Genomic DNA, 17,044 nt, shown 5'->3' with positions numbered 1-17,044 from the left:
TTTGGGCACGCCGAACGGTCCCAATGCAACAGGGTCAAATGCTTAAAGATTTTGTAACTGCGAAAATTTAATATATTGATAGATTCGTACTATTAAAAAAAAAGATAAAACAATGCCGCTATGTTTCCTGGAATAAAACTACGTAAGTCCTTCCTGTTCTTAAGTGAAGCAATATAGCATCCAATGTTGCAATGCAGAGTCACTAGTAAACTCTTCCGCAATCTTTCCAACATAAGTGTGAACGCGGGCATTCGTTTTTCTCTTGGTCTGGTTCGGGCTTTGTGCTCGATTTATTTTACATCTTATAAAATGAGTGCTGTAAGGTGGCAATTGAGTTAATGATCAGACAGGAATTTAAGGCAGAACAAAGAGATCTCGTCGACGAGTTCCATTTCGGCCTATTTTCCAATGCTAATGCCACTGTTAAAATTTTCAGGAAAATAAATAATTGTATGTTTATACAAAGCCTTTATTATATTGCAACGACGATAATTATTTAAGTTTAAAACCAATAAGACACATATAATGATAATACGTTTTAATAAGATGTTATTTATAATATTTGACTAAGTACAAATGGCTATTATTCACTTTTAATATTTTTGATAAAACGCCTATGGGTAGCCATTTCTGAGCTCTTCAAAAGCCTGTCAAACAGAGCAATAGAGGTTAACCTAGAATTGAAAAAATTTGTTATTTAAATTAAATTTATATTTTGATAAAGAAATATTAAGATTACGAAGTAAATAAAAAAAAATAATCATTTTGCACCAGCTAATTTAAGCACAAGGTAATAAGTACAAGAGAGTACGCTATAGTCAAGTTCCTCGACTATAGGATATCTTATACTCAACTATTGGGAGTGCGAGTGAGAAATTTAAAAATGGTAATATCCTACTTGTCCCATGAAAGTGGGTCGGTAACTCGTCCTTCTAACTTATACATACTTTTAAAATACAGAAATTAAAATATGTTGTGGTCCCTACAATGTAATAATTCCATCTAAAACTAGAAGTGGTCAAAGTTAGCCTTTGATATTAATCCACATATTTACACCTACGATTTCGACATTCTATTTAGAAAAATCTACTAATTTTAATTAAGGTTGTCGATTGGACAGGTAAGTCGGTTAACTTCAGCTTAAGGATAAATCACTCCAACTTATCTAAAAGACAGCTTGATGTCCTTAACTTACCAATTCGATGAAAACGCAAGACCTCACAGTATACCATTGGTTTTTGTTATGCAGCACTATCTATTATATCATACTCATGGTTCAACATGGGGATGACTTCATGGGATTTAAGTATTGTTCCACCCTTTCAACATTAAATGAGGCCGTTGACGGCTCAGAAAAGACGTTTTACACAAATATCTAACTTTTAGTCAATGTTCATTTGGCATGATAATAAATAATATTCTAGTACGGCAAAGCGACGTAACGCTAGGAAAACACAAAGTTGGGTAGCAGTAACTTTGTCATTACAGTCAGAACACAAATAAAGAGTCAAATCAGAATGGAAATAGAAATCGGGTCTGCTCGCATCGAATAATTATTAAAAGAGTAGACCTTATTAGGCTGATTAGTAAGAATCGAGACGGGCTACTCGACTTGCCTGACTCGATGTAATGGATTTTTCTAAATGGGTGTGTCTTTATAAAGAGGAAAGACCCATGTGTTTTTACCGATCAAGCTTTACGGTTAGCCAGGTGGACGGTTGCGACTAATTTTGTTTAAAATAAACTTGAACATATCGCAAAATGCTGCAGCTGACAATTTATCGGAAAAGATAATTTATCAGTTAAAGAATAACAGTCAAAAAAGTATAACTTATTAGGCTGATTAGTAAGAATCAAGACTGCCTAACAAACAATTTTTGATAACATAAGTTTTGTACGGATCTATAAATCGTTTTTAAGTCGTTTGTCGTTGCACATGTATACACTGCCACCTATTCGCCGCAAGCGTGCCATAATGAACAAGACAATAGATCCGTTCTACTAGCGTCTTAGGGGTGTTTATTGGAGAAAATCATAATAATTAGGACAAGAATTTGAATGAGTTTGGAGCATTCCTTAATGCCGGCATTCACCGAGGTATAATATCAAAGAAGATTATTCACATATATTACGAGCTAGTAAATGCGCCCAGCAAAAATTTAGGAGCATATCTTTTGAACGATATGAAAACGAAGTCTCTCAAAGTATGTTTCTGATCTTTTCAGTTAATACTTCTGCCATGTGGCACTCTAGTAGAACTAACTATAGAAATCACAAGTCGACCTACATGCAAAGTTGGCACCGTCGTGGTCGAAAGCCTTGAAAGCGCTCCTTAGGACTTATAAGATTATTTGTATTATTATACCCGTTACTCGTAGAGTAAAAGGGTATACTAGTTTCGACCATATAAAGTATATATATTCTTGATCAGGATCAGTAGCCGAATTGATCTGGCCATGTCCGTCTGTCCGTCCGTCTGTCTGTCCGTCTGTCCGTATGAACGTCGAGATCTCAGGAACTAAAAAAACTAGAAAGTTGAGATTAAGCATAAAGACTCCTGGAACATAGACGCAGCGCAAGTTTGTCGATTCATGTTGCCACGCCCACTCTAACGCCCACAAACCGCCAAAAACTGCCACGCCCACACTTTTGAAAAAGGTTTTGATATTTTTTCATTTTTGTATAAGTCTTCTAAATTTCTATCGATTTGCCAAAAAACTTTTTGCCACGCCCACTCTAACGCCCACAAACCGCCCAAAACTGCCACGCCCACACTTTTCAAAAATGTTTTGATATTTTTTCATTATACCCGTTACTCGTAGAGTAAAAGGGTATACTAGATTCGTTGAAAAGTATGTAACAGGCAGAAGGAAGCGTTTCCGACCATATAAAGTATATATATTCTTGATCAGGATCAATAGCCGAGTTGATCTGGCCATGTCCGTCTGTCCGTCCGTCTGTCCGTCCGTCCGTCTGTCCGTCTGTCTGTCCGTATGAACGTCGAGATCTCAGGAACTACAAAAGGTAGAATGTTGAGATTAAGCATACTGACTCCAGAGACATAGACGCAGCGCAAGTTTGTCGATTCATGTTGCCACGCCCACTCTAACGCCCACAAACCGCCCAAAACTGCTACGCCCACACTTTTGAAAAATGTTTTGATATTTTTTCATTTTTGTATTAGTCTTGTGAATTTCTATCGATTTGCCAAATAACTTTTTGCCACGCCCACTCTAGCGCCCACAAACCGCAAAAAACTGTCAGTGCTCAAGACTCCTTCGCACTTTCACTAGATGAGTAACGGGTATCAGATAGTCGGGAAACTCGACTATAGCGTTTTCTCTTGTTTTTGTATTAGACTTGTAAATTTCTATCGATTTGCCAAAAAACTTTTTGCCACGCCCACTTTAACGCCTACAAGCCTCCAAAAACTGTCAGTGTTAAAGACTCTCCTTCGCACTTCCACTGGCTGAGTAACGGGTATCAGATAGTCGGGGAACTCGACTATAGCGTTCTCTCTTGTTTTTAAATACTATTTATATTAAACTACTTCTCAATTGTTCCTTGTATTCTCCACCTTGCGAGAAAGAACAGTGGAGAAGTCCCGTAGATCGCGAACTTTCCAGTATGTGTTACATGTCCGTTGTAAGCCAGAAGCCCGTTGCGTGATCTTCGCCAATTAAATCGCACATCTGGAACCTTCAGCCAAAAAGTCAAAGAACCTATAACGCAATACCTTACGCAAAATCTGTGCGTAGAGAAACCTTGCTGCTGTAAGAAGCTTTCCAACATTACTTTCGACGTCAAACCGAGTTTTTGTGGTATACATCTAAACGGTTAAAGACGTAAAACTCAAATATCAGAATGCAGTGTAAGTCAAGTCAGCGTCCTGCCTTATCTAAAAAGAAAAAAGTGACGTTTTGTGCTGGCTAAGCTTCTTTTATTGTTTAATTTCATCTAAAGCCTCCCTTTTCACTCCAGTACTGTTTTTTCTAAAAATATTGGCGACACCGACCCATCCCTGAACATAGTCGGCAAATTACTCGTAGAGTAAAAGGGTATACTACATTCGTTGAAAAGTATGTAACAGGGAGAAGGAAGCGTTTCCGACCATATAAACTATATATATTCTTGACCAGGATCAATAGCCGAGTCGATCTGGCCATGTCCGTCTGTCCGTCCGTATGAACGTTGAGATCTCAAGAACTATAAAAGTTAGAAAGATTCACCATGCAGACTCCAGAGATATAGACGCAGCGCAAGTTTGTCGATTCATGTTGCCACGCCCACAAGCCGCCCAAAACTGCGACGCCCACACTTTTGAAAAATGTTGTGCTATTTTTTCAGTTTTGCATTAGTCTTGTAAATTTCTACCGATTTGCAGAAAAACCTTTTGCCACGTCCACTCTAACGCCCACAAACCGCCAAAAACTGTCCGTGCGGAAATTTCTCCGATTTCTCCGATTTCTCAGATAGTCGGGGAACTCGACTATAGCGTTCTTTCTTGTTTTTCTTTCTTCTGGTCACAGTATTGAGTTATACTTATAATAATATAAACAGTGGGAAATAAATAATTTATCAACAAACTTCTCATCGAATAGATACACCTCTTGATAATGTAAAATACGTGTTACTGTCGCACCCTTAAGCGAAAATGGCCGTGTGTGTTAAATCCATTTTCGTCACAAAAGTCTTTTGTGCGATCGACAGTTTTCCTACCTTGTCAAGAGGTGTTATTATTTGATTCAAAATACTTTGTTATTGTCTTGTGGCTTGGAACAGCTTTAAATGAAAGATATGTAGAACAAATATTTTGTCACGGGTAACATGTATTACCTGTCATAACTTGCATAAATTCTGCAATAAAAATTTTATTATTGAATGCTTAATTATAAATTATAAATATTAGACAACTTACCGTCAAAATCAACCGTGCCAGACCCATCCGCATCAATTTCTTCTATGATCGAATCTAAGTCTTGGTTAGAAATCTTATCGTCCAATTCGTGAAGAATGCCTCTTAGTGTTGCAACAGTCAGGTATCCTTTTCCCTCTTTATCATATACACGAAAGGCCTCTTTTAACTCATTTTGAAGTGCTCCCACATCTTCCTCAACTTCAATAAAACGAGCTGCCAGTTTGCAGAACTGGCTAAAATCCAATTTACCAGTTGTTCCTTTATCTACCTCTTTGATAAGTGCCTTTACCGCAGGTGGTTCCAATTTCTGACCTAATATTTCAAGAATGCTAGAAACATCAGCGTGCTCGATCCATCCTGCACCGTCGTGATCGAAAGCCTTGAAAGCGTTCCTAAGGACTAATAAAATTATATTTATTATTTTTAAATAATATATGTATGTTTATTTTAAACTACTTCTCAATTGTTCCTTGTCATATTCTCCATCCGCCTGCAAGAACAATGGTTAATTTATTAAAAATTGTAAGATAATGTACTAGGAAATATACATATATGTCAGCCTAGTGTCAATTTTTCTTAGGAAAATGTACTTTAAATTTGTATACCCGTTAGTGTTAGAGTAAAAGGGTATTCTAGTTTCGTTGAAATGTATGTATATATATTCTTGATCAATGTCCGAGTCGATCTGGCTATGTCCGTCCGTATGAACGTCGAGATCTCAGGAACTATAAAAGCTAAAAAGTTGAGATTCAGACTTTTTTTTATTAGTTTTGTAAGTTACTATCAATTTGTCAAAAAACTTGTTGCCACGCCCACCCTAATGCCCATAAAACGCCAAAAACTGTCATGCTTACACTTTTAATAAATGTTTTGACATTTTTTCACAATTTTTTAGCCTTGTAAGTTTTTCTCAATTAGCCAAAAATATTGTTGCCATGTCCACTCTAACGGTCACAAACTGTCAAAAGCTGTTAGTGTTGAAATTCCTCCTTCGCACTTCCACTAGCTGAGTAACGGGTATCAGATCGTCGGGGAACTCGACTTTAACATTCTCTCGTAGGGTATAACAAGGGTAGGATCAGGATCAATAGCCGAGTCAATCTGGCCATGCCCGTCTGTCCGTCTGTCTGTCCGTCCGTATGAACGTCGATATCTCAGGAACTATAAAAGCTAGTTGAGATTCAGCATGTAGACTCCAGAGACAGAGCGTAAGTTTGTTAACCCATGTTGCCACGCCCACAAACGGCCAAAACTGTCTCGCCCACTTTTTTGAAAAATGTTTTGATATATTTTTTTTTTTTATTAGTCCTTTAAATTTCTATCGATTCGCCATAAACTTATTGCCACGCCCACACTTTTGAAAAATACGTTGATATTTTTTGTTAGCCTTGTAATTAAATTTTAAATTAATTTCAAAATATGATATTTGTATTTAGACTTGTAAATTTATCTTGCTTTGCCAAAAAACTTTTTGCCACGACCACTCTAACGCCCACACCCCTCCAAAGACTGTCAGTGTTTAAATTTCTCCTTCCCACCTCCACTAGCTCGACTATAGCGTTCTCTCTTGTTTTTTTTTTAGTTTTGTAAATTTTTATCGACAAACCGCAATAAACTGCCACACTCACACTTTTTAAAAATGATTTGATTTTATTTCGTTTTATTATTTGCTTTGCCAATTTCTATCCGTACACCAAAAACACTTTGTTCATGCCCCTTTTAAGGTCACGCCCGCACTTTTGAAAATTGGTTTCCATTTTATTTTTTTCCCCAATTTCAAGAAAACAGTTAAATTCCCTCATTCGCACTAGCGTGATGTGTTAAATTTAAAGAATGAGAAGGCGATCTTTTTAGATAAAAATGCAATATTTAGTAAATGTATAAAGTATGATGGAAGGGTATATTTTATTTCTTAAAATGAATTGTACATAGATGAAGGAATTTAGTCCACAAAAAGTGCCCGTTTTCTAATATGTATTTTTTGGTAATCAAGTCAGTAGGGCGAAGTGGCACTGTCCGGTTGTTCGGTAGGTCGTCTGTCCGTATGCAACTGATTAACCATAAAAGTTCAAAGTACGTTGAAGTACGTACAGGTAAATAACATGTATTAATATACATTTTTTTTCGCCAAAGCCTTTCAATAGAACTGCCGTGGCATTATTTAATATTTTGTATACCCATTTTGTATACACATTCATTAACATGTTTGTAACAGGCAAAGTAATGCTCATACTTTTGTAAAATGTTTTGTTTAGCCAATTTCTATCGATTTTCAGAATGTGAACACGATCATTCATGATCATTCTAACGCCCACAAACCGCCAAAAAACTGTAAAGTACACAACATTAAAACAAAAAAGAAGCGTACAGCAAAACCAATGATGCTCCTATGAATTTTGGATATATACATATATATACATACATATATATGTGTTTCCTGGTGGCAAACTCGTTTCTCTTCGCTCGAAGAGTTTTTATTAATTAAAGTAATTTTCATGTATTATAGGTTATTTGCTTATTACTCAATATATATTCTTCAATAAATGTATAAAATAATGAGAAAACGAATACTACAGAATGAGTTGGTACCTACAATTTAAATGGGGTGCTAACGCGAATAGTGGAGTAGCTTAAAACGATGATATAACTTTTGACGGACCACCTTGACAAAAGGGGATCGCATTGCGAAGCCCATTGGCTCACGGATGTGTTAAGAGCAGAAAATGTAGCCGGACCACAGACCGATCGTTTTTCGATCAAGCAACAGATAAGCTTGTGGGACAGCCAGGACTGACGAAAGTTTGAGAAGTGAATTATTTTCAGGGACCTTAAAGTTGTTCGTTCTCGTTATGTTAGAGAGGAGAAATGCCTCCCTTGGCCCCAGCCATTTTGTAGGACAAGGGCTCTAATATGGCTACGTAACAACCGATATATTAGAAAAAGTTAGGCCACGCCCACCGTAACGCCCACAAATTACTATTACAATAAATAAAACAACAAGAGCTTTTTCTAAAGCTATGGAATTATAAGCTTAATTCATACTCAACTAGTTATTAAAAACCTTACTAGCGTCCTGTGGAGCCCACATATTTAATAATGTTCCCTACAATGTTATCTTTTCAACTTCTGTAATTTAAGTTCAACCAAAGATAAAATATTGTAACTTACCATTTTAAAAAGTTGTTTCAGGTTCAATTGAACTACACCGTTTAAGTAAAAGAAAAACCTTTAAATAAATTATCAAAATATCTAAAAAGTATTCCAAAAGAACGTAGAAGCTAAAGAAACAGGAAACAGTACTTTCAATTATCACCAAGCTTTTAAACAATTCGATTTGAGTTATATGTTAGCTAATTTCATCGACAATGGAAAATGCCAAAGCTTTACCGAGCGCTAACAATAAAAATGTAAGCGACTACAACTATATACAAACGGCTAAATTTTCACCCTAATCGATGATAAGAAAATAATAAAAAGGAAGCGCTCGGAGAGTAAGGGTGGTCTTAATGCTGAAAGTATTATTCCTTTCATTTTAATAGCTTTAATAAATGGTTTTATGGTAATAAATTGTTTATTTATTTATTATTACAATTTGAATTCTTGTTTTAGATTTTTATATTTATAAGAATGTTTGGTATATAAACAGTGTCAATAAAAGCAAAATATTTCTTTAATCTATGGTCATATGAGCCTTAATATTAAAAGAAGATAACAAACTTTTCCTTTGACAGCTTCATCATAACTGTCACTATAACTGTAACTATATCACTTATTTATTTATATTCTTGAACACTGTTTATAAAGATGTTGTATTAACATACTTTTAAAGACAGCTTTTCTAATGTATGCATGTATTACTAATAATTGCACTGTGGGTAGGAGTGCAAACGATAAATTTCAACATTTTCTGGAATATAGAAATTGGGAAAAAAAATAAAAAAATTTAACAAAATTTAAAATTTTGAGAGTGAGGGCGGTTTGTGGGTTTTAGCGTAGCAAAACGTTTTTTGCAAATGTAAATGTGCATTTGGAAAAAATATCAAAATATATTTTAGAGTGGGCGTGGCCACATTTGGAAACAAATGTCGTTGCGTCTATGTCTCTGGAAGCTGCATGCCTGATCTAAACTCTCTAACCTTTTTTAGTTCCTGAGATCGAGGCGTTCATACGGACAGACGGACATGGCTATTGATCCTGATCAAGAATATATGTATATACTTACAATAACAATTCGTTATTCCCGTTTAATCCATCCATAAATCCCACGTAGATCCAAAGACCAAATGGAAGCAATCAGACCCCCCAAAAACAAGCTTTACGTTCTAGACAACAACAATTCGATCAGAACAGATCAAATTTGTATAAAGAATTCAGAACAGACGGACAGAACGACACCCAAAATTATTATCAACCCCCTTAACAACCAAGAGTACCAAATAAGCGTTTTAGAGAAGGCAGAGGACAAACTCGTACGCAGACAGATGATTACAAATCAAACAAGAGAGAACGAGTTCCCCGACTATCTGATATCCGTTACTCGGCTAGTGGGAGTGTGATGAGAAATTTCAGCACTGATAGTTTTTGGCGGTTTGTGGGCGTTAGAGTGAGCGTGGCAAAAAGTTGTTCTGCAAATCGATAACAATTTACGTTACTAACAAAACAAGAGAGTACGCTATAGTCGAGTTCCCCGACTATCTGATACCCGTTACTAAGCTAGTGGAAGTGCGAAGGAGAAATTTTAACACTGGCAGTCCTTGGCTGTTTGTGGGCGTTAGAGTGGCAAAATCAGAGAAATTTACAAGTCTAAATATAAATATCATATATAAAAAAAAAAAAACAAAATGTGAAAAAGTATCAAAACATTTTTCAAAAGTGTGGGCGTGACATTAATGAGTGATTTGTGGTCGTTAGGGTGGGCGTGGCAACATGGGTTAACTTGCGCTGCGTCTATGTCTCTGGGGTCTACATGCTGAATCTCAACTTTCTAGCTTTTATAGTTCCTGAGATCTCGACGTTCATACGGACGGACAGACAGACGGACGGACAGACGGACATGGCCAGATCGACTTGGCTATTGATCCTGATCAAGAATATATATACCCTATATGGTCGGATCTAGTATACCCTTTTACTCTACGAGTAACGGGTATAAAAACAACAACTCCAAACAAGGAGGTGGAATCTTCGCGTCTCTTTTTTAAATACATTTTTTCTGTTTATGTAACTTTAGTGTTAATGTACCTATAGTCTTGTTTTTGTGCTAATAACAATATCAATTTAAACCGCTGACACGACCACTCAAACGCCCACTAACCGCCTTAAACTAACACTACCACACTTTTGAACAATTTATGTACTTTTTAAAGTTTTCTACTATCTAAGTTAGGGTATCTGATAGTCAAGGAACTCATCTAAAGCGTCCTCCTATTTTTGAATATATTATAAACCGGCTAACCGAAGCTGCCTTCTTTTATTTTTTAAGGTTTGTTTTAATTTTAAAATTGTTAAATATCTTTCCAATTCTCCCACTAGCTGAGTATAAGGTATCTGATAGTCGAGGAACTCGTCTAAGGGTTCTATTATTTTTTGAATTATATAATTGACTGGCTAACCGAAGGTTGCTTCTGTCAATTAATGAAATATTTTGAGTTTCAGATTAGAATATGTTTCTAAAGCAAATACCTTGTGATACACCAAAAACAAATTTGCCTATTTGTATGGGTTATTTTGAATAGTGCACAAAAATTACAATTATTATAAATTTAGGGGTGTGATGCATCCAAATGTAGACATTTTGGTTAAAAATATGATTATTAGAAGATAGTACTAATTACTTATACAATTTTTAGGAAATTCGAGAAATTGCCAAATTGCGAACCGCAGATGCAGCACCGTCAACTTAAATTTATTGAAACTTTACCTAAACACGTTGTATGCATATATTGCTGTAACACCGGTCCCTCACATTGACGTTAAACAGAGCCAAAAAAGCTAGCTCAACGTTCAGTTTGTTTCAGTTAACTCGCGGAGAAACTTCGTCGGGGCTCTTGCTTTAGAGCTTTAAAGAAAAGTGAAAAGTCGTGTTGCTTGTTGGCTTGTTTTGGTTTATCGGGCTAAGTGTCAATGTGCTAATGAGATAGACTGGATGAGGTGCCGCATTTGTAACACCCATTTTATTCTTTTCCAATTGCATACGGTGTTATACCTAACACAGTGCGATTAACTGTTATGATTAAATATTTACATTTTAAAATATATTAAAATGGGTGTTTAAAAGTTCGTTTACTCTGGTGAAAGTGTGCTAACGGTTTGGTATACCTGCAAATACTGCCGTGAACAAACACAGTCTCAGCAGTAGCATTACTGCTGGGCATCAGAAAATTCATCTCACTGCAATGCATATTCATAGGGTATTAAAGTATAACACAATATATTTAAAAAAATAACATTAGAGTTTAATAACTTGAGTTATTGTGAACGTGCAGCATGTCCTACTTCGATTGACACACTTTTGAATCGGTACGAATAACCCGAGTAAAAAAATAAAGGACAAGATTTTGGATTATGATTTCATCTAATTAATTATATAAAACTATACAATAACTGCAACCGATGTCGAACTGCAATACGATAACGATATTTAGATGAAATGTAATTTTGACGTTTTGAATCGATGTTTTGAGTAGTCACATTTTAATAATTATAATATCTTTTTAATTCATATTAAGGCAAGGAGGCATGCAGGGATAAAAGCAATGATAATAGAATATTACACGTCGGAAACTCGAACGAAATTTTCTTTCTTCATATTGATTTCCCGCAATAAACAAGAAGGAAGCTAACGGTATTAAGCCAAAGAACATATTTTTACTATGTTATAAATACTGTGTTATATGTAATTACACGACCTTGATCGGATTCCTTTTCCTCTATCCTTTATCGCACATTCTTTATGTACATACTTTATGTACCCCAGAGTGGAGCCAATATGGTCAAAATAATAAAACTATTTTTCGTTATTTTCCTTTGCAAATACAAATATGATAAAATGGTCCGATATATTAAGTTCGGAACACTTCCAAAAACACTAGCCGTGTCGATATATGTACCATGTCTATGTCTACCGTACCGTCTGTGCGGCCGTATGAACGTCGAGATCTTGAGAATTGTAAGACCTACAGAGGTGAAATCTAACATGTAGAGTGTGAGCTACACAAAAGATTGTCACTTTTTAGGCACTTATACAATCTCCACGTCACTAATAAAGCAAGGCACGTCTAAGTGTAGCTTCCAAGGCTTAATAGAGGCGAAAGACAGACTAGTTTTTTGATTGCTCGTAATCTCAACGTAACGGTTGAAGATATTCTCATAAATTTTGATGCAAAACTTTCAAATGTAATCTCAAAAATAAAAGGTTTGAACCAATGTTTTTTTATCAAATTATACTTGGTTATGATCACTGGATGAGTCTATCTGGTCGCTGAAATATCGGGAACTATAAAAACTATACAAATGTTGAGATAAAGCATTTATAATACTCGTAGTGTACAAAAGTATACTAGATTCGTTGAAAAGTATGTTACAGGCGGATAGAAGCGTTTCCGACCTAATTGTATATATTCTTAATCAGGATCAATAGCCGCGTCGATCACCCATGTCCGTCCGTTCGGCCGTCTGTCTTCCCATATGAATGCCCCGATCTTAATAACTGTACAAGCTAGAAATGTTTCCACCCCTCACAAACCGCCCAAAATGTCCTCCCCCAAAGAAAGAACGTTATAGTCGAGTTCCAAGACTAGGCTAGGAAGGAGGCTCTTCAAAACTGACAGTTTTTGGCGGTTTGCGGGCATTAGAGTGGGCGTGGCTCGATAGAAATGTACATTACTAACAAAAAAATGAAAAACAGACTAATAAAAAAATATCAAAACTTTTTTCAAAAGGGGGGGGGGGTCAGTTTTGGGCGGTTTGTGGGCGTTAGAGTGGGAGTGGCAACATGAATCGCTTCTATGTCTCTGGAGTTTGCATGCTGAATCTCAACTTTCTAGCTTTTATAGTTTCTGAGATCTCGACGTTCATACGGACGGACAGACGGACATGCCCAGATCGACTCGGCTATTGATCCTGATCAAGAATATATACTTTATATGGTCGGAAACGCTTCCTTCTCCCTGTTACATACTTTTCAACGAATGTAGTATACCCTTTTATTCTACGAGTAACGGTATAATAAGGTCCAGCGCAAATTTGTTGCGCACACAACACACTAAGGCACACAAACCGCCCCAAACTGCCACGCCCACTCTTTTGAAAAATGTTTTGATATTTTTTAATTTTTTGATTTTGAAAAATCCTTTTTTTGTTTTTTTCATATATTTGTTAGTCTTGTAAATTTCTTCACTAGCTGAGTATCAGGTATCAGATAGTCGGGGAACTGGCCAACATTCAAGCAAAGGGGCCATTTGGCTCGATTCCTTGTGTCTCTGACGTTAGAATAGATTAATAAACAAGGGACAATTCACGAGATTGTGCTCTTTAGCATCGTTAAAGACGCAACCTTGTTGCGGATAGCAGGTTGAGGCAACAAAATATTTTATTGAAGTAACTTATTTACTTATTAAAATCGGCAGTCGTCATATGTTTCTTTTCAGCATGTGCATGAGATTCAATCTTTAGAGTTTTGATTGTCAGCATTTCAATTCGATATTCATGCTTTCTATTCTACCGATAGGCCCTATCGAATCAACTTCGTCAAAGCTGTTTATATCACCGTAGCTAAACAAATATCTCATCGTTACTAATTGGAGTTAAAGGAACTGCCGCTTGTGCAAAACATTCAAAGTTCGTCTCCGAAATGGGATAATTCCCACCTGCTTAAAACGTATTGCCAGATTGGGGCATTTTTAGCGAAGATTCACTGTAGCATGCTTATCGGTGCATGTAGACAGATGACATACACGCGATATTTGTCCTAGGCAAATTGCAAAAGACGTACTTAGGGAGTGCAAGATTGCAGCTACCGTTTTAAGTTTACGTATATTAAAGAAGAACGAAAACAAGATAGCTTGGCCAAGCCGAATCCTATATATTAAATGAAAAAATGGTGTGTACCGAACACCTTATTACATTAAACACAGAATAGAGTTCAGCGACTATCGGATACCCGTTACTCTGAGTATCTGCAAAGTTTTCTTGGTATACCGATAGAAATTGTCGAAACTATAATAAAAGGAACAAAAAACCATGGGCGTTCCAAAAATACAAATTTACAAGACTAATAAAAAAAATGAAAACATTTTCAACAAGAGAGAACGCTATAGTCGAGTTCCCCGACTATCTGATACCCGTTACTCAGCTAGTGGAACACTGACAGTTTTTGGCGGTTTGTAGGCGTTAGAGTGGGCGTGGCAGAAAGTTTTTTGGCAAATCGATAGAAATTTACAAGACTAATACAAAAATGAAAAAATATCAAAACATTTTTCAAAAGTGTGGGCGTAGCAGCTTTGGGCGGTTTGTGGGCGTTAGAGTGGGCGTGGCAAAAAGTTTTTTGGCAAATCGATAGAAATTTACAAGACTAATACCAAAATTAAAAAATAATAAAACATTTTTCAAAAGTGTGGGCGTGGCAGTTTTGGGCGGTTTGTGGGCGTGGCAACATGAATCGACAAACTTGCGCTGCGTCTGTCTCTGGAGTCTGTAAGCTTAGTCTCAACTTTCTAGCTTTTGTAGTTCCTGAGTTCTCAGCGTTCATACGGACGGACAGACAGACGGACGGACGGACAAACGGACAGACGGACATGGTCATATCGACTCGGCTATTGATCCTGATCTAGAATATATATACTTTATATGGTCGGAAACGCTTCCTTCTGCCTGTTACATACTTTTCAACGAATCTAGTATACCCTTTTACTCTTCGAGTAACGGGTATAAAAAGTGTGGGCGTTGCTGTTATGGGCGGCTTGTGGTCGAAACTATATCATATAGTCGTGCGATTTTTATCAAATTATGTATATATGGTCAAAAGACCGAACTACAATACTTTATGATCAAAAACAATGAAGGTAAATTTTGATTTTGCTTCATTGTTCAAGTATTTTATATATATAATACAGTCAGCATGTATTAATGTATCAATATATAACTATCAATATCAATTATATAATAGAGAATATAAATATACTAGGGTTTTTTTTTCAATAAATTAGCTAATCATTTTTCGACTTTGAAATTGTCAGCTGAAATTGCTGGAAGACTAGAAGCTTAGTATACACTGTAAATCCACCAACTGCTTTAACGAATCCGTTATCCGAATGCAGCGCTAATAGTTAAAAGACTTCGCTGCTACACCTCCAGCATGCCTTTTTTTAATAGGTCGAAGGTCTAGTTTGAGTCCGTTAGGGATCGCTGACGATCGTGATATCTGCCCCGCATTCTCGCACCGTCGACACGATCTGGCCTTGGTCTGCCGCACTAACTGTTCGGCTTAAATTAAACCAGGCGTATCATTATGATGCTTGGGTGCGTTGCTGCCCGGAAGTGATTACTGTAATGTGGCTGCTTGTTAGCCTCTGCTTGCGCACAAAAATCAGTTAGCTTCGCCTGGGCACTCTCCAGTCCTTGTGTCCGGCTGTGAGGTCCTAATCCTTTTTGCCCGTGTCCTAATGGTGGGAGAGAACACACAGATAAAACCTTGCAAAAGTCCCCAATGGTGCAGGAGATACTTTTTTTAAATATTTTTATTACATACATATATAGCAATCGTGTCCTTTGATTTATGACTGAAAATCAGCAGATTTAATGATGTCCTGTATATAACATATATACATAAGTACTTTTTGCACGATCCCCTAGTCACATAAATCGAATGGATTATGACCTTAAACAAATAATATAAAACGGTGTTCTAAATACTTTTTCAAAATTGTAAGGCTTTTTTTTGCGAAGATAGTTGTACAACTTAAGCTTGAATAATTAAATTTTTAAAATAGTTTTTCGCGATCTATTTGCGGCTGCCCGTGCTTAGGAATAAATAGTTATTTGCTGTATGCTCTTTAGATGTGATTGTTGGGATCTTGGACTTTTAGATATTTAGATATTTTAGAATACTTTCAACACATTCGTTGTAAAAGGGGACTTTTCAACACGATGTGGCCATAACCATTAAGACTAGAGTTGTTTTTTAGCACCAGTATTTTGTCTCTGAGAATTTTTACAAAGTTTTCGTTTTTAGGCATCCTGTCTTTATTACTTTAATTCTTGCTTGGATTTTAGAGGAAATCTAGCCTACTGTACGACAATAAAAGTGAATTTAAAGTTTGGCAAATCGAAAGAAATTTACAAGCCTAACAAACATGTGAATAAATATCAAAACATTTTTTAAAAGTGTTTGCGTGGCAGTTTTGGGCGTTAGGGTGGGCGTGGCAACATGAATCGACAAACTTGCGCTGCGTCTATGTCACTGTGTCTCCATTTTTTGTTTTTCCTTCGCCATCTATATATATTTTTCGTAAGTTTGCATAACGTCTGAAGATCATTGTTGTAAAGCAGATTGATCAATAAAGTCAGTGTAGCCATTTTCGTTCGTTTCCAAGGCGTTTAAAAGAATAGTTGACCATCTTTTAATTTGAAAATTTTACAATCGCCTTAAAAGTATGGCTTGCTAGTATACCATTTAGCTGGCATTCTAATTATTTATCAAAAAATGAAAATGTTCAATTTATCCATTAGTTTATATTTATATCGCATAAATGCAATTTTTGTCAAGTTCTTACGTAAAGATAAAAGGGTATGAAAACTATCGCTTTCTAAAATTATTTTTCGTTCTGTTACTTTTGTATACATTTGTAATACAATTAGGGAAAGTACTAAGATCTCTTAGTAAAGCAGTTTTACAGCATCAGTATTTAGTGCTGAGTAGTATAACAAAAGCAATTAGTGAGTAGGAAGTATGGCTATTAAAAGGGTCTTCGCTTTGGGCGAACATCTTTTTATTACCCAAATGTGTATTGCTTGTGTTATAGAGGTAGTCCAGTTTACTACCTGTTGACTTTTTGCTGACTGTACGACATTAAAAGTTAATTTAAATGGAATCGCATCAATTATATATACATTATGTAATTTTGAGCC

General features: G+C 36.2%; 1 protein-coding gene and 1 long non-coding RNA gene across 2 annotated transcripts; both read right to left on the bottom strand.

Moving 5' to 3' along the window:
- Positions 1-521: 521 nt before the first annotated feature.
- On the bottom strand, positions 522-8,282 carry LOC122625986 (troponin C, isoallergen Bla g 6.0201). The gene is made up of 6 exons (XM_043806069.1): positions 8,219-8,282; positions 8,087-8,144; positions 5,375-5,408; positions 4,919-5,317; positions 4,837-4,857; positions 522-674 (listed from the first exon to the last, which is right to left on the bottom strand). Exons 2-6 carry the CDS (start codon positions 8,087-8,089, stop codon positions 670-672), a joined length of 462 nt encoding a protein of 153 aa, XP_043662004.1. The 5' UTR covers positions 8,090-8,144; positions 8,219-8,282; the 3' UTR covers positions 522-669.
- A 6,762-nt stretch (positions 8,283-15,044) lies between these two features.
- On the bottom strand, positions 15,045-16,971 carry LOC122615986. The gene is made up of 3 exons (XR_006325887.1): positions 16,690-16,971; positions 15,666-16,601; positions 15,045-15,576 (listed from the first exon to the last, which is right to left on the bottom strand). It is a non-coding gene; the product is annotated as an uncharacterized LOC122615986 (long non-coding RNA).
- Between the last annotated feature and the right edge of the window lie 73 nt (positions 16,972-17,044).

Source organism: Drosophila teissieri, chromosome 2L (genome assembly GCF_016746235.2).
Source record: "Drosophila teissieri strain GT53w chromosome 2L, Prin_Dtei_1.1, whole genome shotgun sequence".
Classification (NCBI taxonomy): Eukaryota; Metazoa; Arthropoda; class Insecta; order Diptera; family Drosophilidae; genus Drosophila; species Drosophila teissieri.
Note: the sequence above shows the minus strand (reverse complement) of the source record. Positions and strands in the feature narration are given on the sequence as shown.

Excerpts from the sequence above, each read along its gene's own strand:
- LOC122625986 (XM_043806069.1), bottom strand. Across the intron at positions 5,318-5,374 it reads TGACAAGGAACAATTGAGAA|TCCTTAGGAACGCTTTCAAG; the intron begins GTAGTTTAAAAT and ends TAATTTTATTAG. Across the intron at positions 4,858-4,918 it reads TGGCACGGTTGATTTTGACG|AATTTATGCAAGTTATGACA; the intron begins GTAAGTTGTCTA and ends TTTTTATTGCAG.